This window comes from Telmatherina bonti (genome assembly GCF_933228915.1).
Source record: "Telmatherina bonti genome assembly, chromosome: 7".
NCBI classification, from domain to species: domain Eukaryota; kingdom Metazoa; phylum Chordata; class Actinopteri; order Atheriniformes; family Telmatherinidae; genus Telmatherina; species Telmatherina bonti.
The window spans coordinates 389,677-416,159 of NC_136625.1; the positions used below are offsets into that span (position 1 = coordinate 389,677).

The following is a 26,483-nucleotide window of genomic DNA, read 5'->3' on the forward strand; positions in this document are numbered from 1 at the left end:
TATTCCTCAATCATCACTGATATGTGTGAAACGTATCCACGTCCAGAAGTTCAGGGTCTTATGAAGGTCCAGGATGTCACTGAAGTCCATCTAGCGAGGGTCTCCCTGGGATAAATGGTGTAAAACCCAATAATCCAGGAGAGTCGTTAGTAGATAAAATAATCTGAACCACTCCTCTTAAAATCAGTGCTTGCTGTTGTCGTCCATCCTGTGCTCAAAGATGTCAGTCAGAGAGACAAAAAGTCAGGCACAAAGCACCTCTGCCTTGCATCATCATGTAATACTAAAAAATTTGTCCCCACCAGAGGGTAGGCTGTAAAACCAAGAGAGGGAGGGGGATCCCCACTAGCAAATCGCACCCTGATTCTGCTTTTTGTTGGCTGAGATATGATGAGGTCATCTGCCCCAAAAAGCGGCGTTTCCCTGTCGTCACAACTTTCATTTCTGGTGTTTGTATCATATTTCTCTTCATCAGTGATGTTGGTGCATCCCACCCAGCTCTTCCACAGTCATGATGCTCTCATGATTGAGGAAACGCCCGTGCTGATTTGTATGTTTTGCCAAGACGACTATTCCTGTTTCAGTTACTACCAACATAAATCCCCATATCCACATTTATATGGTTCATAAAAGACTAAAAATTTATTTGGCAGAATAAACGTCCAAGGATTAAATTTAAGTCCTTGACGTACCCTTTTGAAATAAAACTGCATAAATAAAATGACAATAAAAAGCGAGTGTGATCCGTTTTTTGTTTTGTCAGCAGTGCAAACTGGTGTCTGCAGGACTTTGTAGACTGGATGGCTGGATCAGGATTCATGAAAGCCATATTTGGTTATTAAGACAAAGTTTAAATTTAATCTGCATTTTTGTCAAACATTATTGGCTATTTAACTAATGTCTGAAAGCATATTTTATGTGTTTGAAAAAAAAAAAAAGATACAAATGAGGCGACAAACTCAGGTCTGTTTTCTACAATAAAAGTAAAGAGTTTCAAAAGTAAAATCTTCAGTGGACATTGATTCTGAACAGACTTTTGTTCATGTAGGTTCAAACAAGACCCTCTCATGCACTTTTTAGTCTCATCGGAATGGAGCCTGTGTGTTGTAGGAATGAATCTCCAATGACACCCCATTTCAAGCAAACAATAGGTACATTTAATGTGTTAAGACCATGTATCTATCACTGGGTTTGTGGACAAAAGTTAAACAGTAAATTCTGTCAACGTTTGCAACATAGTCAAAGATTATCACCAAAGAAAAGTCTCAGGTTCAGAACATGTTAATGAATTCAGCCACTGATCTGCATGGAAAAGAGCCGAACTGATTATTAAAGTGACATAAACCGAGCAGCTAACAGATCTGATGTGAGCTGACTGGATGAAGATCAGGTTCTCCTCTTAGTTCTACTACTGATAACTGTTCAGGCATCTGTTTTCATCCACTTCTCTGTTACTGCGGCTAAAATGGCTACATTTACTTTATTTCTAGAACTATTTTCAAAATTCCAGGATGAAACCAGCTGACAATGGTGAAAGTTCATGCTGTCATTAAAACCATAAAAGTTGGAGTATTTAGTAGTGTTGTAGTTTTATGACCAGCTCTCTCTCAAACCCTAAACCATGCTTGATAAAATTTGAAATTTAAGAACTTATTGTCTTCCTGCAGCTGAAAAAGGGACCACCAGTCCCCCCTCCACCAAAAGTGACACCCACCAAGGAGGTGGCAGAGGAGCAGATTATTGACTTGTTTGGTGGAGAATTTCTTCCAGCACCCTCACCATCACAGGTCAGTACAAACGCAACTAATGATTGCTGAATGTTCAGGCCTGTTGATCTTATTCGACCTGCCATTGTCCACAGCCCAACGAACGACCAGGACAGTCTCTGCTGGATCTGGACTTTGATGATTTCCAGCCTGATGAAAGTGTTTCACCCATCCCACAGGTAAATATTTTACAGAACCACATCAGGGATGTAAATAGTCTGAAAGCTTCCAGAAGGAAACATATCAGACCACAAGACTGAATCCAGAAATATTCTGGTCAACATCACACAGCTGGCGTCCTCATGTTCCTTTTGGTTGCTAGCTAGTACATTTGGAAGTGATCCGAGGCCCCCTACTTTTAAGTGGACCAGAGTCTGCTTCTTTGATTGACATCAGAGGGCAGCTGGTGTTTACATGGTACCAAATGAACTGTACTGTCCCTGGAAGTGGACCAGAGTCTGGTTAAAGAGGACCAAACAGCAGCAGTGTGATAAAGTCTGAATGTAGACATGTTATTGAAACATGACCTGGTGGTTGCATGTGATACTATTTGACCTTTGTATGTATGAGGTTCAAGACAGGTGAGAGTGCACCTGCCTGCCTTACAAGGTTTTAATTCTCAGATCAAGCAGCTGTGTATGTATGCATGTATGCACTATACTGTCAAAAGTATTGACTCATCTGCCTTTTCATGCATATGAATTAAGTGATATCTCAGTTTTAATACACAGGGTCTGATATGATGTCGGCCCATATTAGACATCATACAGTATTAGACATTGGTTCACTTTGAAGTTATTGTCTTTTTAATTACTAGCAGGCTGTTAAAGCTGCTAAAACTAAATATTTCTTCTCCCTTGTCTCTAAAAAAGCTCACAAGCCTCAGGTCCTTTTTAATCTAATGGACTCACTAGTGAATCCTTGTGAAGGAATAAAGGAGGAAGACTGATTTGGAAAGTCCTTCATGCTTTTACGACATGGTGCTTGGACTACTGTAACTCCCCGTATGCCGGTATAAGCCGGTCTGAACTTGGCCATCTGCAGCTTGTTCAGAACGCAGCGGCTCGTCTCCTTACCGGGACAAATGGGAGCAACGCCGCTGCTGTCCTCTCCTCACTGGTTCCCACATAGATTCAGAATTCATTTGATGATTCTTTTATCGGTTTTTAAGTCTGAATGGCTCTGCGCCGCAGTATTTATCCTTGTTAAGGTTCATCAACGTCCAGAGCCCTGAGGTCGGCTGTCCAGATGGTCCTGGACGTTCCTCATGACGACTAGAGGAGACCGAGCTCTGCAGTGCTGGCTCCTACATGGTGGAACACGTTGCCTCGTCTGCAAACAGCCTTTTAAGTTTTAAATGCTTCCTAAGACCCACCTGTTCACCCCAGCCTTTGGCTGAGAAGAGTTCATTATTTCTGTTTCTGTCTTTGGCTGGCCGCTGGCTTTTAAAATGTGATTTTAAAATACAAATAAAGCTAACATTGACATTAATGCTTCCGGTTTTCTGGGAAGACTATCTACAAGTTTTAGGAGTGTGTTCATTGTAATTCCTGGCCATTCTTCCAGAAAGAAGATATGGCTCACAGTCTCCCCTCTAATTCACCCCAAAGGTGTTCTGTCCTGTTGAGGTCTGGACCCTGTGCAGGCCAGTCAAGTTTCTCCACACCAAACTGGCTCGTCATGTCCTTATGGAGCTTGTTTTGTGTCATGGTGTGCAGTGTTGTTGGTACAGGAAGGAACCATCCACAAACCCTGCTCTGTCATGTGACGTGTCTGAGCTGCTGCTGTTTTCAGTTGCTTCAGCCGACTGTGGAGGATTTAGTAGAGAGGAAATTTTACCACTTGACATGTTGCACAGGTAGCATCCTATCAAAGTACCACGGTGGAATTCACTGAGCTCTTAAGCTACCTATTCTTTCACATTTGTAGAGGCAGTCTGCAAGCCTAGGTGCTGGATTTTATCCACCTGTGACCTTGACTGTGTTTGGAACACCCAAATTCAATTTTTAATATGGGAGAGTGAATACGTTTGGCAATATAGTGAGATAAGAGTGTGTGCGCACTCTTCAGTGTGTGTGTTTTGCTGCCTGTGCGCAACTGATTTCATCGAAGTTTATTGTAGAGGCAGTGGTTCTTTTTCTGAATATTGGGGGTCACTTTACAAAGCTTGTCTATTCTGTTGCAGTTGGAGGAATGGGACATTTGTTTTAAAATATGTCTTATTAACATTATTTTCATTAGTAATATGTCTTGTGCTCCTTTCAGACAGCTGTACCTTGGGATATGTGGTCGGTGAGTAATGTTGTCTGAACGTCAACATTTGATTTATCTAAATGTTTTTTTAATCTCTGAATCTTCGATGTGTAAAGTGCTTCTTGTAGTGTTCATGCTGATTGTGGAAAATGTAAATAAAAACAGAATTACGTCATTTATATATCTAATTAAACCGTATTTTAGTTGCAGTAAAACATAAATAAAGTATTAGATTCTGAAACTGAGACATTTGACTCTTTCATGGAAAATAGTGATTAAAAAATCTGGAAAAGAATTTGAAATCAAACTGGTTTAACTGGGAACATGTTAGTAATGTGACCGGTTTAACTGGGAACAATTTGATGACATAACTGGGTATAAATGGAGCATTTCAGTCCTTCAGATGGAAAGATAGACAGAGCCTCACCAATCTGACACAAACTGGATCTAAAAACTATAATCTCCCATCCAGACAACGTTTCTTTCAGGGATGACCTTGCACATTTTAGCAGGACTGTGCTGAACCACATCCTGCATCATCACAGCAGCATGGTGGAACAGGAGAACTGGTCTGCGGTAGTCCAGACCTTTCACCAGTACAAAACATCTGGAGCATCATGGAAGCAGAAATCCAGCAACATAGTCCAGAACTCTCAAGCAGCTGGAATTCTGAATCACACCAGAATGGGACAACATTCCTCTTCTAAAACTATTGCAGCTGGGGCTCTCAGGTTAGAAACCCATGCCCTTTCCTCGTGGAGCCTCCACAGTGCAGGACAGGCCAGAATAAGCCATGCCCAGTGCATGCAGTGACTGCAGGTAATGAGCTGCCACCAACCCCAGAAGTCATGACCAATTTAACCTACAGCAGGTAAAAGTGAAGCCAAAGCAGATGTGCCAAAACCTGCATTTCACCCCTCATCCAATAGGGGTCCAAAACAGCGCAAATCCCAATAGGCCATCCATCTTCTGCCACTTATCCGGGGTCGGGTCGCGGGGGCAGCAGCCTAAGCAGGGAAGCCCAGACTTCCCTCTCCCCAGCCACATTTGCCAACTCTGCGGGGGGATCCCGAGGCGTTCCCAGGCCAGCCGTGAGATATAATCCCTCCAGCGTGTCCTGGGTCTTCCCCGGGGTCTCCTCCCAGAGGGACGTGCCTGGAACACCTCACCAGGGAGGTCCAGGAGGCATCCTAACCAGATGCCCGAGCCACCTCAACTGGTTCCTCTCGGACTTGGTGGAGTCCAACCCTCACCGGAAACGAATCCGACTTACTACCGGCAATGTGGACCAAGCTCTGACACCTGTCGTACAGGGACCGGACAGCTCGTACAAGGGCGTCCAGTACCCCATACTCCTGGAGTACCCCCCACAGGAGCCCCCGGGGGACACGGTCGAACGCCTTCTCCAAGTCCACAAAGCACAGGTAGACTGGTTGGGCAAACTCCCATGCCCCCTCCAGGACCCCAAAGAGGGTATAGAGCTGGTCCACTGTTCCGCGACCAGGACGAAAACCACACTGCTCCTCCTCAATCTGAGATTAGACTATCCTGCAGACCCTCCTCTCCAGGACCCCTGAATAGACCTTACCAGGGAGGCTGAGGAGTGTGATTCCCCTGTAATTGGAACACACCCTCCGGTCCCCCTTCTTAAAAAGGGGGACCACCACCCCAGTCTGCCAATCCAGCGGTACTGTCCCCGATGTCCACGCGATGCTGCAGAGGCGTGTCAGCCAGGACAGCCCCACAGCATCCAGAGCCTTAAGGAACTCCGGGCGGATCTCATCCACCCCCGGGGCCTTGCTGCCAAGGAGCTTTTTGACCACCTCAGCGACTTCAGCCCCAGAGATAGGAGAGTCCACCCCTGAGTCCTCCAGCTCTGCTTCCTCATCGGACGTGTTGGTAGGATTGAGGAGGTCTTCGACGTATTCCCTCCACCGACCCACAACGTCCCGAGTTGAGGTCAGCAGCTCCCCATCTCCACTGTACACAGTGTTGATGGAGCACTGCTTCCCCCTCCTGAGCCGCCGGATGGTGGACCAGAATCTCCTCGAAGCCGTCCGGAAGTCTTTCTCCATGGCCTCGCCGAACTCCTCCCATGCCCGAGTTTTTGCCTCGGCAATAGGGCTGGGTGATATATCGAATATTCTCGAGATATCATGGCTAGTCCCCTGTGCGATATAGAAAATGTCTATATTCATCATATTCGAGTATCCTGTTGTCACACAGTTGTTTTTAGCTGTGGGCGGGGTTTTCTCCCTCCTCCTGGACTCTCTGCACCGCTTTACACAGAGAGTTAAAGCAAGTGCACCTAGTTACATACATAACTTAAGCTACGTGCTACATAATGAGAGGCAGCGTGTAGCAGCTTTTCTAGCAGAGAACTCCGGTAGCAGCGCTAGTTACAAAAAATGGAGGAAGAATTTGTTCCGAAGAAAAATAGTACAGTATCCATCATCTGGCGGTGGTTTGGATACCGGAGAGAGGATGTTGACCAAACAACTGTCGTGTGCAAAGTATGTCGCAAAAGTGTCGCCACAAAAGGTAGTAGTACCACGAATTTAAAATTACATGTTTCTGCCACTGCTTTAACTATTCAATAAATACGGGGGGGGGGCTGCCAACTCACCACCAGATCAGTTGACGCTCCGCCCCCCTCTTCACCCGAGTGTCCAAGGCATGTGACCGCAGGTCCGACGATACGACTACAAAATCCATCGTGGAACTGCGGCCCAGGGACTCCTGATGCCAGGTGTACATATGGACACTCTTATGCTGGAACATGGTGTTCGTTATAGACAATCCATGATGAGCACAGAAGTCCAATAACAAAACACCATTTGGGTTCAGAGGGGGGGGACCATGCCTCCCAGTCACTCCCCTCCAGGTCTCACTGTCATTGCCCACGTGAGCATTGAAGTCCCCCAGCAGAACAATGGAGTCCCCAGAAGGAGCACCCTCCAGCACTCCCTCCAAGGACCCCAGAAAGGGTGGGTACTCTGAACTGCTGTTCGGTGCATAAGCACAGACAACAGTCAGGACCCGTCCCCCCACCCGGAGGCGGAGGGAAACTACCCTTTCATCCACCGGGGTAAACCCCAACGTGCAGGCACCAAGCTGGGGGCTGATGAGAATGCCCACACCTGCTCGGCGCCTCTCACCATGAGCAACTCCAGAGTGGAAGAAGGTCCAGCCCCTCTCGAGGGTTCTGGTTCCAGAGCCCAAGCCATGCGTCGAGGTGAGTCCAACTATATCTAGCCGGAACCGCTCAACCTCGCGCACAAGCTCAGGCTCCTTCCCCACCAGAGAGGTGACGTTCCACGTCCCTAGAGCCAGCTTCTGCAGCCGGGGATCGGACCGCCAGGGTCCCCGCCCCTTGCTGCCGCCCAGCTCACACTGCACCCGACCCCTACGGCTCCTCCCGCAGATGGTGAGCCCACGGGAGGTGGGGCCCATCTAACCCTTTCAGGCTGAGCCCGACCGGGCCCCATGGGTAAAGGCCCGGCCACCAGACACTCGCTCTCGTACCCCACCTCCAGGCCTGGCTCCAGAGGGGGTCCCGCTAACCCGCGTCCGGGCAAGGGAACATTTATGTCCAGGTTTGTTGTCATCATAGGGGTCTGTGAGCCGTGCTTGTTCTGGTCCCTCCCCTAGACACCTGTTTGCCATAGGTGATGCTACCAGGGGCATAAAGCCCCCGACAACATAGCTGTTGTAATCTTCGGGACACACAAACCCCTCCACCACGATAAGGTGACGGCTCAGGGAGGGGGCTGTCCCCTTATTGTGGTCACCCATAGGCTTCGATATTAAAAAGACCTGGTACAAAAACAATTTTAGCTTTAATAGGTTAAGTTTACCTTTGTAACAATAAAAGTGAGTGAATTTTTTTGTAACTCATCTCTTTAGAAGTAGGGTTAGGGTTAGGGCTAACTGCCCAATGAGCTTCAGTTCAACTCTTCAGAAACCTACGGGTGATGTCACAGATGCTCTGCCTATCTTTCCAATACAGTCTGTTGGTAAAATTTAAAAAAGTTAGCTTATATTTTCAATGAAATAGCTAAATGTGTCAGTTACAACATCACCATATATTGTTAGTGTTCCACTGGGTATAAATGAAGGCTTTGTGAGATTCTTCTTATATTTGGCTTTTATGAGCCACCAAAGTCGTTATCAATTTGTTTTATATAAAGCTGATGTGATGCAACAACAGGAAGTACTAAGTTTTAGGTAAATGAAATTAAAAGGTGAATGAAAAAATGTCTGCCTCATTTCAAACCATCTTTTACTTTCTGTTTTAAGGCGAACACCCAACCTGCTCAGCCTGTAAGTGCATATTCATTTACAGTTGGACTTCTCCCTGCTTCAGATGTTTCTTTTCTCCATCATCACTTATATAAATGAAAAATTACTATTTTCACTTCACGTTCAACCATTTTAACTAATTATTAACTCCATGTGTTGAAGTAGAGAAACACTGAAGACACGCATATCCCAGTCTACATGGAGACCATGTCCAGAGTAATTCTGCATGTTGCATGAGGATCCGTGATGGAGATCCATGATTCAAATCCTGTTATTTAAATCAGTGGTCAAATAAAATGTGTTAACATATAAATATAAATTTCAATTTGTAAAAGACCATTGAGGTAATTTAAACTTATAAAACTTTAAACATGGATTCAGGCCAATAAATTTAGAGCCCCATGATAGACATCCCATGTGGCCAGATGTTGGTGTTTATATCTGCTTCAGATCATTGCAAAGATTCATTTTAGCCTCTGTGTTTAATTTTTCTCCTCATGATAAAATTTCATTTTTCTTATTTGTTTCAAAGGGTGAGAAAATTAATTTATAATGGTCTGGTCTCATAAGTGATTTCCAAAATGAAAGAATGTAATTGAATTTTGTATCAACCATACCAGTTGAGTCCACAACATGTTAGTCATATTAACGTGATATATTTAATATTTCATCCACATTATTAGACATTAACATCTGAACGCAAACAAGGACAAATCACTTAGTGGTAACTTCAGTCTTATCATGCTGCAGAGGTAGTCACCTCCTGTTCTGACAGCAGTGTGGAGCTGCAGGAGGACTGAGCCCCGTGTTCTTTAGGATGGATGAGGTGTTGCTAACGGATAAGAGAAAACCACACATCCTTTTATTGTTACTCACCTAAAGTCCTCCATATGACCAGAAGAAGCTGCTAGACCTGTTGATGCTCGTTGTCTTTAAATAAACTCAATGACGTGTCTGAACCATCGGTAAATATATCACCAGTTAGTTAGAAGAGGTACCGTGTGCATCAGTGTAATCGGCGTACCAGGAAATTGTGCTCTGAAAAAGGTTCTGCAATCACATTAGTTATATTTTTAATGCATTTATGTTTCTGTAATTAATTTATCGTAATTAAAGCGTTAAAGTTACGTCCCTAGTATGAACACATCTCCCACAATATCTTACCAGATTTATTTTCTTTAAATTAGACAAATATCTCATCCACCATGTTGTCATAAACCTGTCAACTGTTTATCTTCTGCAAAATATCAATATTTATTTAACTTTATTTTTATCAGTAATGTATATTAGAAACTTGTGTAATAGGGTCCATTTAAAAAAAAAGAAAAAAACAAACAAAAAAAAAACAACCCTAGACTTGTTGAACAGTTATTGTTTCAAAAACAGAAATGATTCAACAAACCTCCTCGTTCCGTGTTAGAAAATAACCCCCCCCAGTCTACTGAAACTGGTTGTGTGGTGTTTAAAAGCCTGACAGACAAGTTATCAACCACATGAGCATATTGCACCGGACTTTAGATTTTTCCAGCAGTGCTTTGTGGGCTACAAGAGGAGAGGTATGCACGTCTGGCCCCTCGCTACCTGTCAGACCTGCTGGTGAGGTATTCCCCTACACGCTCTCTGAGGTCCACAGATCAACTTCTGCTTGTGGTTCCTAAGACGAAGCGTAAACTGAGAGGTGACCGAGCTTTTTCTGTTATTGGTCCCAAGTTGTGGAATAAGCTGCCCCTGTACATTAGACAGGCTGAATCGCTTCTTGTTTTTAAGTCTTGTCTGAAGACTCATTTTTTCTCTTTGGCATTTGACTAATTTAAAGGGTTGTTTTACTATTAACAATGTGCTGATGCCCCATTATGATGTAAATATGTATGTTTTATTGTTTCTTCTGTACAGCACTTTGGTCAACTTTGTTGTTTTTAACGGTGCTTTATAAATAAACTGGATTGGATTGGATTGGTTTAATCATCAACTTTCCTTCTTTTCCCTAGCAGGGAGCAGAAGCTGGCTTCGTCGCTGACTGGTCTGCTGACTTTGATTCAGTGCCAGCAAATGGAGATGCTGCTCCAACAGCTAAAGCTCCTGGTGCCTCTGCACCTCCTGCTGCAGGGCTTGAGGGGGATCAGGACGAGGCTCGAGCTGGGGCTCAAGGCTTGCCCCAGGCTGAGGGCTTGCAGCCAGGTGGAGACACAACATTTACCCAGGACAGTGAGTCCACAGCAGCTGAAGATGAGGTTAGCAGCTGGGAGTCTCAAACTAACCCTAACATTCATCCTTTTGAAACTGAATTTGATGAAGATGAGACTGGGCATGCACAGACAGCCAGTGAGAGAATGGGGCAGGAGGGCCGCAGGAAGTCTACACCAGGACTTATTTTCACCAATGAGTATGGTGAAGAGATTGAGGACAGCACAGAGGATAGAGGGGACAAATGGTCTCGGTCTCTAGATGGATCTGGATCGGAATATGAGACTGCCGAAGAATGGGGGGATGTTGGTCAGGGGGGAGGATGGGTAAGCGCTGATGATGATCTGTCATATGATGATCATCCCAAACTGAATGCCTCAGAAGAGTTGAGAGGTGAGGTTGAAAGCACAACAGTGGCTCTGGTTTCAGCCCGGTCTCTTGGAGATGTCCCAGTTTATCCAGGGAGACAAACTGGTCTTAGATTAGATCATTCTGGACATGAAGGAGAAATAACTAGTTGTTCTACCAGAACAGATGATTTTCCCTCATTGGCTGAAGCACAAGGGGGAGGTGCGTTTGATTCAGATCCTTTTGCAGAAACACAGGGTGGAGGTGCGTTTGATTCAGATCCTTTTGCTGAAACACAGGGTGGAGGTGCGTTTGATTCAGATCCTTTTGCAGAAACACAGGGTGGAGGTGCGTTTGATTCAGATCCTTTTGCTGAAACACAGGGTGGAGGTGCGTTTGATTCAGATCCCTTGGCTGAAACACAGGGTGGAGGTGCGTTTGATTCAGATCCTTTTGCAGAAACACAGGGTGGAGGTGCGTTTGATTCAGATCGTTTTGCAGAAACACAGGGTGGAGGTGCGTTTGATTCAGATCGTTTTGCAGAAACACAGGGTGGAGGTGCGTTTGATTCAGATCGTTTTTCAGAAACACAGGGTGGAGGTGCATTTGATTCAGATCGTTTTGCAGAAACACAGGGTGGAGGTGCGTTTGATTCAGATCCCTTGGCTGAAACACAGGGTGGAGGTGCGTTTGATTCAGATCCCTTGGCTGAAACACAGGGTGGAGGTGCGTTTGATTCAGATCCCTTGGCTGAAACACAGGGTGGAGGTGCGTTTGATTCAGATCCCTTGGCTGAAACACAGGGTGGAGGTGCGTTTGATTCAGATCCCTTGGCTGAAACACAGGGTGGAGGTGCGTTTGATTCAGATCCCTTGGCTGAAACACAGGGTGGAGGTGCGTTTGATTCAGATCCTTTTGCAGAAACACAGGGTGGAGGTGCGTTTGATTCAGATCCTTTTGCAGAAACACAGGGTGGAGGTGCGTTTGATTCAGATCCTTTTGCAGAAACACAGGGTGGAGGTGCGTTTGATTCAGATCGTTTTGCAGAAACACAGGGTGGAGGTGCATTTGATTCAGATCGTTTTGCAGAAACACAGGGTGGAGGTGCGTTTGATTCAGATCGTTTTGCAGAAACACAGGGTGGAGGTGCGTTTGATTCAGATCCTTTTGCAGAAACACAGGGTGGAGGTGCGTTTGATTCAGATCCCTTGGCTGAAACACAGGGTGGAGGTGCGTTTGATTCAGATCCTTTTGCAGAAACACAGGGTGGAGGTGCGTTTGATTCAGATCCTTTTGCAGAAACACAGGGTGGAGGTGCGTTTGATTCAGATCGTTTTGCAGAAACACAGGGTGGAGGTGCATTTGATTCAGATCGTTTTGCAGAAACACAGGGTGGAGGTGCGTTTGATTCAGATCCTTTTGCAGAAACACAGGGTGGAGGTGCGTTTGATTCAGATCCCTTGGCTGAAACACAGGGTGGAGGTGCGTTTGATTCAGATCCTTTTGCAGAAACACAGGGTGGAGGTGCGTTTGATTCAGATCCCTTGGCTGAAACACAGGGTGGAGGTGCGTTTGATTCAGATCCTTTTGCAGAAACACAGGGTGGAGGTGCGTTTGATTCAGATCCCTTGGCTGAAACACAGGGTGGAGGTGCGTTTGATTCAGATCCTTTTGCAGAAACACAGGGTGGAGGTGCGTTTGATTCAGATCCCTTGGCTGAAACACAGGGGGGAGGTGCGTTTGATTCAGATCCTTTTGCAGAAACACAGGGTGGAGGTGCGTTTGATTCAGATCCCTTGGCTGAAACACAGGGTGGAGGTGCGTTTGATTCAGATCCTTTTGCAGAAACACAGGGTGGAGGTGCGTTTGATTCAGATCCCTTGGCTGAAACACAGGGTGGAGGTGCGTTTGATTCAGATCCTTTTACTGAAACACAGGGTGGAGGTGCGTTTGATTCAGATCCTTTTACTGAAACACAGGGTGGAGGTGCGTTTGATTCAGATCCTTTTGCAGAAACACAGGGTGGAGGTGTGTTTGTTTCAGATCCTTTTGCAGAAACACAGGGTGGAGGTGCGTTTGATTCAGATCCCTTGGCTGAAACACAGGGTGGAGGTGCGTTTGATTCAGATCCTTTTACTGAAACACAGGGTGTAGGTGCGTTTGATTCAGATCCTTTTGCAGAAACACAGGGTGGAGGTGTGTTTGTTTCAGATCCTTTTGCAGAAACACAGGGTGGAGACAAAAGAGGTGGTTTTGAAGCTGATCACTTCTCTGAAACTTCAAGGGAAGGTGGAGTTGTAGTTAGGGGGGATGGAGGTAACAGGTGGGTTGCAGATCTATTTGCTAACAGCTTCCCAGCAGCAGCATCGGGAACTGGGGGTTCCATTTCCAATACCGCATCCAAGCAAGAAGTTGATGCGAGTCATGGCTTCAGCTCTTCGGTCTCCCAACCAACCTCCATGTGTGGAACAGCAGCAGAGGGAAATAAAAAAGTTCACAAGGCTCGTGTTCACAAAGAAGCAGAAACTTCAGACATGTCTGAAGATGAGGCTGCAAACCGGAGGTTTGGAAAGTTGTACCAAGAGCTAGATACAGAAAAGGAAGAGGTACTTGCCTTCCTTCGGTACGATAGAATAGCATAGAGTAGATCAGATATCAATCCTGTCTTCTGCCCTCACACAAACAACCCTTAATCCCAGCCTGAGCTTGTCCTTCCCCTCCTGTATCATTACTTCATCTGTTGATTTCCCTACCTTTACTCACTTCATATTCAACTCATTTTATTTGCTAAAAGTTTCTAATAAAGGTTTGTTTCTCTGAAATTAAATGTAGGTTTCTGACGAATTTAATGGATTTTCACAGGTAATTTCTGTTTTACTAATTTGAGATTGAAGGTTACTGTTGGATCTACACCTACCCAGAGACTGCAATGTGCTTTTTTTAAGGGGAAATCAAGCTCTTTTGATCATAGTATTAGTCATATTTTTTTAGTTTAGAAATGTTTGCACAGTTTAGTTCACAGGCACGTTGTTCCTATTATTTGAATCAAAATATTTTAAGTTTCCTTATGTGATTTACTTTTAGAAATTCTTGTGTGGAGCAGAGAAGGTAGACAGCATGGCTAGCACAAAGCCTCAGATCACTTGGTATATGTAAAGTATCCTGATGTTTCCATTGCTAGTGTCAATATTATTAAGTCACATCATCAAAAGTCTTTAGATATATATTTTTCAGTGATGGTTTTGTATTGCTTTTTTTTTTTTAAATCCTGATCATAATTTTTTATTCTTTTTCCACTTTGAACCTGTAGGATTCTGCCACGCCATCCTTTTTCGCAGATTTTGATAATATGGTAAGTTTTTTCAGTCTAAGAATTCTTTTGGGTAACTTTTCTTTCATAATGTAGTGAAGCGGAGAATCAAGCATCTCAAGTTGTTTTCAGCTTGGCTTCATTCTACTCTCAGTCTTCTGCATGTAAACTAACTGATTTTGTATAATATGCATCACAGGAAGTGAGTTTAGAAAGTACGAGATTCTTTTAACATTAATGGTTCATGACAGAAAAAATGAGTGGATTTTAGACTGGGATTACTCTTATAATGGGGTTCTTGAAAGGTTGTTGGGAGTTGCAGTGGGATATCTGAACGGTCCCAGAACTGATCAGATGTTTCTTCTCTAAAGAAAAAAATGAACAGTGAATCAAATGAGACTGCTGAAGCACCAGAAACACAAGATCCTGGTCCAACAGGGATAACCGAGGAGCAAAATAAATCTCCAGCTCCCTCTCCTGAAGGAGAGAAGCCAGAAATCCCGGTTGGTGAGGACTTATGCAACCCATTTGTGGAAAAAGAGGTGGAGGAACCAACAGCTGTCCCACCTGGTGACAACATAAAACATGAAGCTCCTCTTGCTGATGAAGAAGAAAAAGGCCCAGAGAGTCTGAAGGAGGAAAATCCACCTGTGAGTGGATGTTGATGAAGCCCTCATTTTGACCCTTCGGTTGGCAACGGTGTCGGTGTAATCATAACCATCACCAATACCTTCTTCATCATCAGCCTCTTTATCATTAGTCCCTTCATTTACATCACCAGCATCATTGTCACCACCACCGCCATTGTTATTGCCATCATCACCATTTCCACCATCATAATCATCCATTTCTGCTACTAAACTCTAGCCAGTAAGTTGATACTTAAACCCAGATGGTTAACTAAAGTTTCTTTCCAAAGGCCAAAGTTGGAAGTTCAGAATCTGGGAGGGTGGAGCTTACTGAGGTATGTATCCTTGTCTTCTGTATTTTTTAATTTTCCAAGAAACAACCGTTTTAATATATATATTCCCATGCAGAGGAGCGGCCGCTCTCCACCTTAGCTGCAAGGCTGATTGGGTGGTCAGCCCCCCTCTGAAAAGACCTATTTCAGCTGCTTAAATCTGCATTTTTCTTCTTTCAGTTCTTACACAAACATCATGAGCAGTGTTAAAACAAAGATGGACAAGCTCTGCTCCTTCTTTCCACGTTTTCTTCCAGCAGGGATGACATTGTTTACATCAAAGTACAACCAATCTTGTTTAAATTTGGCATCACTGATGAACAAGATCATGAGAAATTTATACTCCTGCACTTGAAATGGAGACCCATATCTAACCTAGAGGTTACGATCCAACCTTTATGTTTCGAGCCAGGGTATAATATTAGGAAGACCTGATTTTCATCTTGATGACTTGGCACTTAATTGTAAACGGAGCCAGAGAGTAAGATAAGGATCAGAGGCATGTCATCAGCAAAAAGCGAGGATAAAGTCCTGAAGTGAATCTGTTTTTCAAACGCCTCTCTGAGTCAAATTTTCAACATTTTGGAATAAATTTTAGTAGTGCAAGTAGTGCAAGCTCGCTGCTGTTAAATGCACTCATGAAGATTACCATCCTGGAACCCAAACTGAGTGGCACCATCACAGCCCTACAAAGTTCAGACCCGTCATCATCAGGCAGTGAAAGTCTTCCACCCCACGTACCTTTCCACCACCAAGCTTTCCATCTCCCTTGGCAAACTCTGTCAATGTTATGGATGCACCCTTCTTCAAGTCCTCCTGCTCTGCTTCCTTTATGAAAGACATGTAGACTGGATTAAGGAAACTTTCAGATTATTCTTTCCAGTGAACAACAGCCCCCCCCCCCCCCCATGTATGTTAGTAGTTCTCAACCCAAACCAGGGAAAGGTCCTGTTTTCCATTCCTCTGCTGCCATATTTTTAGGTCAGCAGAAGGTTTTCTCTAACTTTTTTTCTTTGTCAACAGATTCCTCCTGCTGAAGAGCCCAAAACAGCTTTATATGAACTAGCCCCATCGGTAAATATAACATAACTGTATATAAATACTAATAAAAAAGCTAAAAAAAAAAAAAACTACTAAAGCTATATTATATATATATATATATATATAGTAAAACTGAGCCCTAACTATGATCAGTACACACACATGAATTACTAAGTTGTGTGCCAGCTGTATATATCAGAGCAAATGGTGACTGCTGTCTGCAGGAGAACATGCCCATTCCTTCCGTTGTGATTGAACCGGCCTCCAGCAATGAAGGTGATGATGATCGCGATGGTGACATCATATCTCCCACCACAATTAGTGACAACGGTGTGGCATCTGAAAGCCAAACCATCAAACATATGACTTCATCAGGCGGAGTTTCAGGACTTCCTGTTGACTTTCTTTACAAGGTTGGACTTATTAATTTATTAGTTTATTTAAAAAGGAATGGAACACACTGCTAATCATTTCTGTAAATGTGTCAGTGTTAGCTATAGAAATATTTTCAACTGCTGTCGTTGGGCAAAGTATATAGTGTCAAACATGGAAAAGCTACATACACCCATAACAGAATTAGTTCACACAATTCAATATTTCCAAGGAAAATTAAGATACAGGCGTATGGGCAGCTCAAAAATGGAGAACATTTGATTATGATGAAGATATGAAAATTATTTACCTGGTTAAAACACCTCTTGTTCATAAAGTGCAGCCATTTAGATGCTCCTGATACATGCTAGAAATCATGCATCAGTCATCACAAGACCTGCAAAGTTCAAGTGAGTAAGGTTCTGATTTGATTAAAGGCAGCTTTAAGTTGAGTCTTGAAGGTGTTATACACCAGATATTCTCTTGTGGTGTGTGGTACACTGTTCCAGATGTTACAGTCCCTTAGCTGAAACAGCAGGCTGGCCAAAGTAGTCTATAGGGCACTTTACACTCTCAGCCTACTGTGGACTCATTGCTCTGCTAGTGCAAGATTTTAGCTTTATAAATTCCCTTATGCTTGTTTTGCAAACCCATGTAGTGTTTTATATATAGTAAAATCAAAAGTAAGAAGATTGTATGTCTCCAAAATACTGCAGTGGTGATACAAAATGGTTTTCTCGACCAATGTTTTTAATGTTAATCTTTCAAACAATAATTCTATTTGTCTTAATATGGCTCCATTTGTGAAAGAGTAGAAGGAAAAAAATTATTTCTGCTTTGTCATTAATGATTGAATATATGTACAATTGTGAAGGCTGAATATTGTTTTAGAAATTTTCTTAACATGAATTTTGAATTGGAGAAATTAAGAACTACCCCAATGTAGTTAAACTCCTGTATCAGTCCAAGCAATACATATGAACATATATGTAGAAATACATGTGAATTTGCAATTTTTTTCTTTGTTTGGTGAACATCATGCAGATTATCTTTTTGGAATTTATAGGAGACAGTTTTGTAAGGCAACCTTGAACTTGGGCGATTCAGATGTAAAAACTCAGCAGCCTTCTTGTACAGGAGGGTCCACCCCTGAGTCCACCAGCTCTGCTTCCTCATGGGAAGACGTGTTGGTAGGATTGAGGAGGTCTTCGAAGTATTCCTTCCACCGACCCACTACGTCCCGAGTTGAGGTCAGCAGCTCCCCATCTCCACTGTACACAGTGTTGATGGAGCACTGCTTCCCCCCCCTGAGCCGCCGGATGGTGGACCAGAATCTCCTCGAAGCCGTCCGGAAGTCTTTCTCAATGGCCTCACCGAACTCCTCCTATGCCTGAGTTTTTGCCTTGGCGACAACCGAAGCCGCATGCCGCTTAGCCTGTCGGTACCCATCAGCTGCCTCCAGAGTCCCACAGGCCAAGAAGGCCCGATAGGACTCCTTCTTCAGCTTGACGGCATCCCTCACTGCTGGTGTCCACCAACGAGTCCTGGGATTACCGCCATGACAGGCACCAACGACCTTACAGTCACAGCTCCGGCTGGCCGCCTCAGCAATAGAGGCACGGAACACAGCCCATTCGGACTCAATGTCCCCCGCCTCACTCAGGACATGGTTGAAGCTCTGCTGAAGGTGGGAGTTGAAGCTCACTCTGACGGGGGACTCAGCCAGATGTTCCCAGCAGACCCTCACAACACGTTTGGGCCTGCCAGCTCTGACCGGCTTCCTCCCCCACCATCTGAGCCAACTCACCGCCAGGTGGTGATCAGTTGAAGCTCCGCCCCCCTCTTCACCCAAGTGTCCAAGCATGTGGCCGCAGGTCTGACGATACGACTACATGTTGTGTTGGAACATGGTGTTCGTTATGGACAATCCATGACGAGCACAGAAGTCCAATAACAAAACACCATTTGCATTCAGAGAGGGGGGACAATGCCTCCCAATCACTCCCCTCCAGGTCTCACTGTCATTGCCCACATGAGCATTGAAGTCCCCCAGCAGAACAATGGAGTCCCCAGAAGGAGCACCCTCCAGCACTCCCTCCAAGGACTCCAGAAAGGGTGGGTACTCTGAACTGCTGTTCGGTGCATAAGCACAGACAACAGTCAGGACCCGTCCCCCCACCCGGAGGCGGAGGGAAACTACCCTCTCATCCACCGGGGTAAACCCCAACGTGCAGGCACCAAGCTGGGGGCTGATGAGAATGCCCACACCTGCTCGGCGCCTCTCACCATGAGCAACTCCAGAGTGGAAGAAGGTCCAGCCCCTCTCGAGGGTTCTGGTTCCAGAGCCCAAGCCATGCGTCGAGGTGAGTCCAACTATATCTAGCCGGAACCGCTCAACCTCGCGCACAAGCTCAGGCTCCTTCCCCACCAGAGAGGTGACGTTCCACGTCCCTAGAGCCAGCTTCTGCAGCCGGGGATCGGACCACCAGGGTCCCCGCCCCTTGCTGCCGCCCAGCTCACACTGCACCCGACCCCTACGGCTCCTCCCGCAGATGGTGAGCCCACGGGAGGTGGGGCCCATGTAACCCTTTTGGGCTGAGTCCGACCGGGCCCCACGGGCAAAGGCCCGGCCACCAGACACTCGCTCTCGTACCCCACCTCCAGGCCTGGCTCCAGAGGGGGGTCCTGGTAACCCGCGTCCGGGCAAGGGAACATTCATGCCCAGGTTGGTCGTCATCGTAGAGGTCGATGAGCCGTACTTGGTCTGGTCCCTCCCCTAGACACCTGTTTGCCTTGGGTGACCCGACCAGGGGCATAAAGCCCCCGACAACATACCTGCTAGGATCTTCGGGACGCACAAACCCCTCCACCATGATAATTCAATTCAATACTTTATTAGGTCCCCGTAGGGCAATTTGTGTGCAGCCAGTAGCATAAAAGTGCAATCAGTCAACAACAACAAACAACAAAAATAATAAAATAATAAAAGGCAAGTTGATAAGGTGACGGCTCAGGGAGCGGGCTTCTTGGATGATCATTTATGTAAACTGGAAAAATAACACATCCCACTATGGAACGCTGCAGGACCCCTACAGTTTCTGTAGGGGTGATTTGACACCATTTGCCACAACACTGCACTCTCTTGGTAAAATGTAATTCATTCTAGTTTATTGCTTTTTCTGATAAAGTGACTTTGTTTGGACAAGATAATGTTATGGTCAGTGGTGTCAAAAGTTTTCTTTAGGTTGACAAATACTGCACCAACACAACCACTCTTGTCCAGAAACCTTTTAGTTTTTTCTCTTTAAAAAACAGAGCTTGCAATGAACAGGCAACCTGTCCAGGTGTTTCTCCCTCTTCCCTACCAATTGCTGAGATAGGCTCCAGCTTGCCCGTGACCCTGAATTAGAATAAGCTGTATGGAAAAATGGATAGATGGACACTCTCAGAGCACCCTTTGTTAAATGGTGGACTAGAATTTAAGCTGTATTGGCTCTCAAGAATTATGACCCTTATAAAGCTGTCCAGTCAAAGCTCTAGTAGGTAATGTTGCAGAGAGACGTGTTCCTCTGGGTGAAGCGGTTCCTGGTCCTGATAGTAGTCTATATATTCTGTAATCATGAACAATAAGAAATATAGTTAGACTCCTCAGTTTACTGTAAATCTGTAAAAACTCTGACCAATCCAAACGTTCCGAACCCAAATGGAGTTGTTCATTTCTTATATTTCGTAGCTTCTTCTCCTGGCTCCCCTCCTCCCCCTCCAGCAGCGCATACCTGACAGCCACACCCTGCATATAAACAGCGTGTTAGGATGAAAATACAAAGTAGAGAAGAAGAAACTCGGAAGGCAAACATGGCTGAGAAAATGCAGGAAGGTTTTCCCGACCCGGCTCGGTTTATTTGCCTCCTCCTGCTAAACAGCCGAGAAAGAGAAAATCGTTGGTGGAAAAAGCTGCGGATAAAAAAGCCTCGGATCACGCAAGGAGCAGAACCAGAGGGGGAGGAGCCAAGGCAGAGGGAGGAGTCAAGACGGGGATGGGCCAAGACATAAGGAGGGGCCAAAACAGGAGGAGGGGACAAGGAAGGGGGAGGGGCCAAGACAGGGCGCCACTTTCACATCATCCTAGCTCCCCAACATTACTTAATCCAGTTTTAATATGTTCAACTACCCGTTCATCTATTTTTGTAACTATGGCTAAGATGTTATTTGGTCTGTAGTTATGCTTGTTAGTTTTGTCCCCAGTTTTGAAAATTGGACTAAATACACACACTTTTCATGTGGTTTGGACAACAGAGTTTTTTTTCTCACTAAAATAAAATGATTCAAGCAGTTAATTTATGTTTACTTTCACACGATTGCTTGTGTGCTCATGGATCTAATTTAGATTTTTTTTATCCTGTAGGTTGAGACCATGCATGACTTTGAGGCTGCAAATTCAGATGAACTTGAACTAAAGAGAGGTGATATTGTTTTAGTGGTTCCCACAGCTTCAGTGGAGGATCAGGTAAGAACACCTAGTAGCATGTTGATTGTGACAGTTCTGGTGCAGGCTCCAATTTTAGGCCACCTCCACCATAGTACATGAAAAACAAACATTCCTGCGCCACCCCTCCCTTGCCGAATGCCACCTGGGAGCAATAACAAAGGTTTTCCAACTGCCAGTGCAACACAAGCAAAAGAAAGAGGATAAAGATAAGTATTTGAGTTTGTACAGAATTGATGTTTTATTAGGACAGGAAACCGTCCTTGTTTGATCACTAAATGTTCTTAGTAAGGTGATCCATATGGTGACAAAGTGGTAATAACACATCATTCAACTCAATTCAACTTTGTTTGTTTAGTGCAGCTTTCCAACAATGTCATGTCAGGACACTTTACAGACACACCAATTCCATCCAGTTCTTAAATAGCAGCTAAAAGAAACCAACTGATTGCATCAAATCATGACTTGGATCCAATTCTCCATTCTGAGTGGCATGAAATGACAGTGGGAAGGAAAAAACTCCCTTTTAACAGGAAGAAAAAAGCTCCATCAGAACCGTATCAGAGAGGGCGGCCATCTTCTTGGACTGGTTGGGGTGGAGCTTTTATGTACAATGGAGCTTGGTCATGGAGAGCTTTATATGTGAGGAGAAGAATTTTAAACTTTATCCTGGATTTAACAGGGAGCCAGTGTAGAGAGGCTAAAACTGGTGAAATATGATCTCTCCTGCTAGTCCTCATCAGAACCCTCGCTGCAGCATTTTGGATCAGATGGAGACTTTTCAGGACATATGTGGGACAACAGATAAATAAGGAATTGCAGTAATCCAGTCTGGAAGTAATAAAGGCATGGACTCATTTTTTTGCATCTTTCTCTGACAAGATGCTCCTAATTTTTGCAATATTACGCAGGTGGAAGAAGGCGGTTCTAGAAACCTGTTTCAATATGATCTGAAGGACAAATCCTGGTCCAGGAAAACTGCAAGGTTCCTCACTGTGGTACTGGAAGCCAGATTAAAACATCCAGATTAATAACACAGCTGAACAATGTTGTCCAATGTATTTTTTCAGGTCCGAAGACAGAAACCTCAGTCTGTCTGAGTTTAACAGGAGAAAATTCATCCAGGTCTTGATGTCTGTAAGACATCTTTGTAATCTAACAACCTGATTGGTTTCATCTGGCTTCATTGAGAGGTAAATCTGAGTATCATCTGCATAGCAATGACAGTTTCTACCATGCTGCCTGATGATATTACCTCAGGGAAGCATGTAGAATGCTCATCTGCTCATAACTCTATATACATACTGTATTCTTAAATTGAGACCCAGGGAGAGCCACATCCCATAATAATATTGATAATAAAAATTATTTTAAAAAACATAAAGCCCTCCACAGTGTTCAGTGTTTGTCATACAAACAAGTTCCACAGTCTGAATAAAAATCTGACCGAACATCACACAGGATGTAAAATGTTACTATTATGGAGGACACCTGTACATATCCTTCCTGATGCTTGGATGAGAAAAGTAAGTAGCATATGTTGGCACATGTTGCATGTGACATTTAGGGCACCAGATTATTTGTGTATTCTCAAGCTCCTCCCTGAAAAGCAGTAGCTACCGGCTATCTATTACTTTGTAAGGATTTATTTGAAATATCTATTAATTCATATAGTTTCTAACTATTATTTAGAAAAATGTTGAAACCATATTTCTTAATGTTATTTGAAACATGATCCAGATAAGACGGTGTTAAAGAACACTGTTGGCCAAGTTTTTCATTGCATTTATTCCTAAAAATCTACCCAGGTCTGAAATGGAACCTATTAATAAGGTTTTTTTTTCCTAACACTACGGTGCAGGTGACCTGAGAATGGAGCCTGCACTGGAACTGCCCTCATTGTGGACCTCTGCAGCCAGACTGTCTTATGCTGATTAGATGTTGTGGATCTTTTGCAAAATGTGACTTAAATCTGATTTAATATATTATGGTTTTCAATGTTGATTTTCTTCTTCTGTCAGGATGCTGGTTGGCTTACAGGAATGAAGGAAAGTGATTGGTTGACCCTGGGAAATGGTGCTCAAAGAGGACTTTTCCCTGAAAACTTCACCCAGCGTTTAGAGTGAGAAGGTCTTCTGGAAAACGAAGTAAAATTCTGCAATCTGTGCAGGAAATGAAATCAGCATGTAGCCAATACATTTCCTGAAAAAATATGCAGCCAATTGCAGATGTGTTGGGCAACATGAAAGGTCTGTGGTAGATGAAATTGTGCAAAAAGGCTTGGTGACACACACAAGTTTGTTTCCCAGCACAGCTGATTATAAGCATGATGTGAATTTTGTTAAACCCTTTGCCAGTAAATTAAATAAAAAAAAAGACATATATAGTTCATGGTAATGGTTCCAATTCCTACACATACACTTAAGCAAGAAGTTTTCATATTTTTGAAGTTAACTCCAAATACCGTTTGATGTACTTCACACCGTCTGTATTGTTATGATCGTGTCATTTTATTGTGGACTTTAAAAGAAATTAGTGGTGTGTTGTATTTATTCTGTTTTTGTTTAGCTTAGCCATAAAGTTGTTCATGAATTGGTTTTCAGACAGCAATACTTGAACAGTTGTCATTTTCATGTATTTATGTATTATTCAAGTTTAGATGGATTTCTGTGTGATGAGTGCTGCTCACTTTTAAAGGATACAAATTATTATGTGATCTTTATTAGAAATAATCAAGCCAGTACTGTAAATCCAACATGAAACTTAAAATATTAAAGTCATTCTCTATCTAAAGCTCATAACAGTATATCTCAATGTTATATTTGAGCCAACAAAAATGTATCTATAATGTGTCCATTTTAAATTTAATGCAAATGAGAAGAATCTTCCAGACATTCCAGATTGTAATCTGGCTACTGAAATGTGACAAGCATTTATTCCATAGTGACATAGTGTAAACCTTCTTTGTTATTAATGCCATAAAATGGGTTTCAAAACAACTAAAGCTGTTTTCTCAAGAACAAACTCCTTTTTTTGTCTGTAAGCAAAATGTGGGTCCAGATCAAGGGTTAGAGAATTTTGCATGTTGCCACCAATATAGGAGGTGGTATCTGTTCTGACATTTCTCCTGTGTATGAGGCTAAGTCTATGTGTCCTATTCTGGGTGTCCTCCTGCAGTAGTCCGACCATTGTTTGGTCATGTGTGGAAAAGTTCAAACAAGGGGAGAATTAAGTTAACCCAGAAGTAGTTTGGTTTGGGATGGTTGTCCATTTTTATAGGCAGAGTGCCTCTGATTCTGACACTCCTGTCTTTTAACTGGTCTAGTTTGTGGTTTTGGTGCAATAGTAAATTCATATTTTTAGTTACAATCTTACAGTTAAGTGACTTGTTTCTAAACAGAATTTCTGAACCTCTCATCAGTGGTGTACCTTCTGACTCAAGCAGATCGTTTCGGCCTTTTATCACCATACGCTCCTCATCAGAAGGGGGCGCTCTGTGTTGATCAGGCACAGGCAGGTTCAGTGTCCCAATTTTTTTTGATGATTTTGGTGATAAATCTGTTTTAGCTTAATGAGCCTGGAAACATTTGGGAAGAAGGTTAAATTAAAAAAGATTAGTATGTAATAGGTCCTGTTGAACTGGGAGCCTATGTTAATAGGTTTACTCTTTTGTACAGAACTTTTATTTTGAGGAGAAATGTCCTTGCTTTAGGATCTGTTAAGATTTCTCAAGTGTTGGTCAACAATAGTAAACAAAGTCATGGCTTAAGTGGTCTCAAGATGGACTCAGCAGGCACCTCCCGGACTGGAGCCGGTCCCTGGCACGGGCGAGTTAGGTTCAGGTAAGTAACCCAGGGACCAACCCAGGTAAGTAACCCAGGTAGGTATCCCAGGTGAATGCACTGTCCTAGGGACCAACTCCTGGTCCAGGAGTGGCCAGAAAAAATTGGGCTCTCACGTCCCTCCCCGATGTTGTCCCCTTCCTCTAATGAGGCTCGATGCCGGCCGAATTGGCGTTGGTGCTTTGCCTCTGTAGCTACGTTTCGGAGACTATTTGTCCTTCCTCAGGCTATGGCAAAGTGACTGGACTCTCATATTTGTGTTCCTTTTATATCCTTTCCTTTAGGTTTCATCATTTAGTTTCTCTCTGTATTTAGTTTCTGTTGTCCTTAATTTAGGTTTTTAATTTCGGGAGACTATTAGGGTTAGGGTTCCTTCCCCTAGGGTTAGGGTTAGGGTTATGTCCCCTAGGGTTAGGGTTAGGGTTTTTTCCTGGTTGGGGCTTAAGTGGTCTCAAGATGGACTCAGCAGCCACATCCCGGACTGGAGCCGGTCCCTGGCACGGGCGAGTTAGGTTCAGGTAAGTAACCCAGGGACCAACCCAGGTAAGTAACCCAGGTAAGTATCCCAGGTGAATGCACTGTCCTAGGGACCAACTCCTGGTCCAGGAGTGGCCAGAAAAAATTGGGCTCTCACGTCCCTCCCCGATGTTGTCCCCTTCCTCTAATGAGGCTCGATGCCGGCCGAATTGGCGTTGGTGCTTTGCCTCTGTAGCTACGTTTCGGAGACTATTTGTCCTTCCTCAGGCTATGGCAAAGTGACTGGACTCTCATATTTGTGTTCCTTTTATATCCTTTCCTTTAGGTTTCATCATTTAGTTTCTCTCTGTATTTAGTTTCTGTTGTCCTTAATTTAGGTTTTTAATTCCGGGAGACTATTAGGGTTAGGGTTCCTTCCCCTAGGGTTAGGGTTAGGGTTATGTCCCCTAGGGTTAGGGTTATTAGCTCGCCATTCATTCTCTATGTAAAATGGAAGGATTCCATTTTCCCATTGACGCCCCATTCATTCCAAATTCCAGATTCCATGTGGAATTTTCGCAATTTGGAATTCACTAGGGGGCAGTGTTGTACCACCAATGGAAGTTGGAAGATCAAATTGGAAGTTGATTTAAATACATTTTTGGAACCAAATCTAACCAAAATCATCAATTATATTATTTTATCCCCTTTATTAGCCCGAATATGCCTAATGTCCTCTAATCACCTGGAATGTGTGGGAAAGTGATGGGGGACTTCCAATTACCCAAATATAAGCCATGGTTGCATCCAAGCAGCCATATGTAGCTCCACATAACCCTAACCCCCTAACCACATGTGCCAGATGGCTCGCTAGAGGTCCGCAGTGTGTGGGCTGAACATTGTGGGTATTGGTCTGATTACAAAGGCCCACCTATGCAAAGCAGACGGGGGGTCTGTCCCAATGTATTACGAAGAAAAAAAGTTTTGGTGGTAGATATGCAGTGTAACATTCCCCATGGAGCTAGGTTAGTGTATTATTCTGTGTGCTGCATGCCTCCCTCTTTAAAATGCTCCAGGTTTGGAGGAGATCAGACACCTTCCATTTTCAGGGAAGGGTCCAGGGCTGTTGATGAAGATATCTTTGTATAGGTCATTTCGATAC

At 44.0% G+C, this 26,483-nt stretch overlaps 1 protein-coding gene across 1 annotated transcript in view; it reads left to right on the plus strand.

Annotated features, from left to right (window-relative positions):
* amph (amphiphysin) overlaps nucleotides 1-23,493 on the plus strand; it is a 70,021-nt gene extending 46,528 nt beyond the window's left edge. Inside the window, exons 11-21 of the mRNA XM_079244450.1 lie at nucleotides 1,668-1,787; nucleotides 1,862-1,945; nucleotides 4,032-4,058; nucleotides 8,319-8,342; nucleotides 10,313-10,831; nucleotides 14,164-14,205; nucleotides 15,083-15,127; nucleotides 16,148-16,198; nucleotides 16,390-16,578; nucleotides 20,943-21,044; nucleotides 23,045-23,493. Coding sequence (XP_079100576.1) covers nucleotides 1,668-1,787; nucleotides 1,862-1,945; nucleotides 4,032-4,058; nucleotides 8,319-8,342; nucleotides 10,313-10,831; nucleotides 14,164-14,205; nucleotides 15,083-15,127; nucleotides 16,148-16,198; nucleotides 16,390-16,578; nucleotides 20,943-21,044; nucleotides 23,045-23,149 — 1,308 coding nt within the window. The 3' untranslated portion in view covers nucleotides 23,150-23,493. The remainder of the gene's footprint in view (nucleotides 1-1,667; nucleotides 1,788-1,861; nucleotides 1,946-4,031; nucleotides 4,059-8,318; nucleotides 8,343-10,312; nucleotides 10,832-14,163; nucleotides 14,206-15,082; nucleotides 15,128-16,147; nucleotides 16,199-16,389; nucleotides 16,579-20,942; nucleotides 21,045-23,044) is intronic.
* Nucleotides 23,494-26,483: the final 2,990 nt, after the last annotated feature.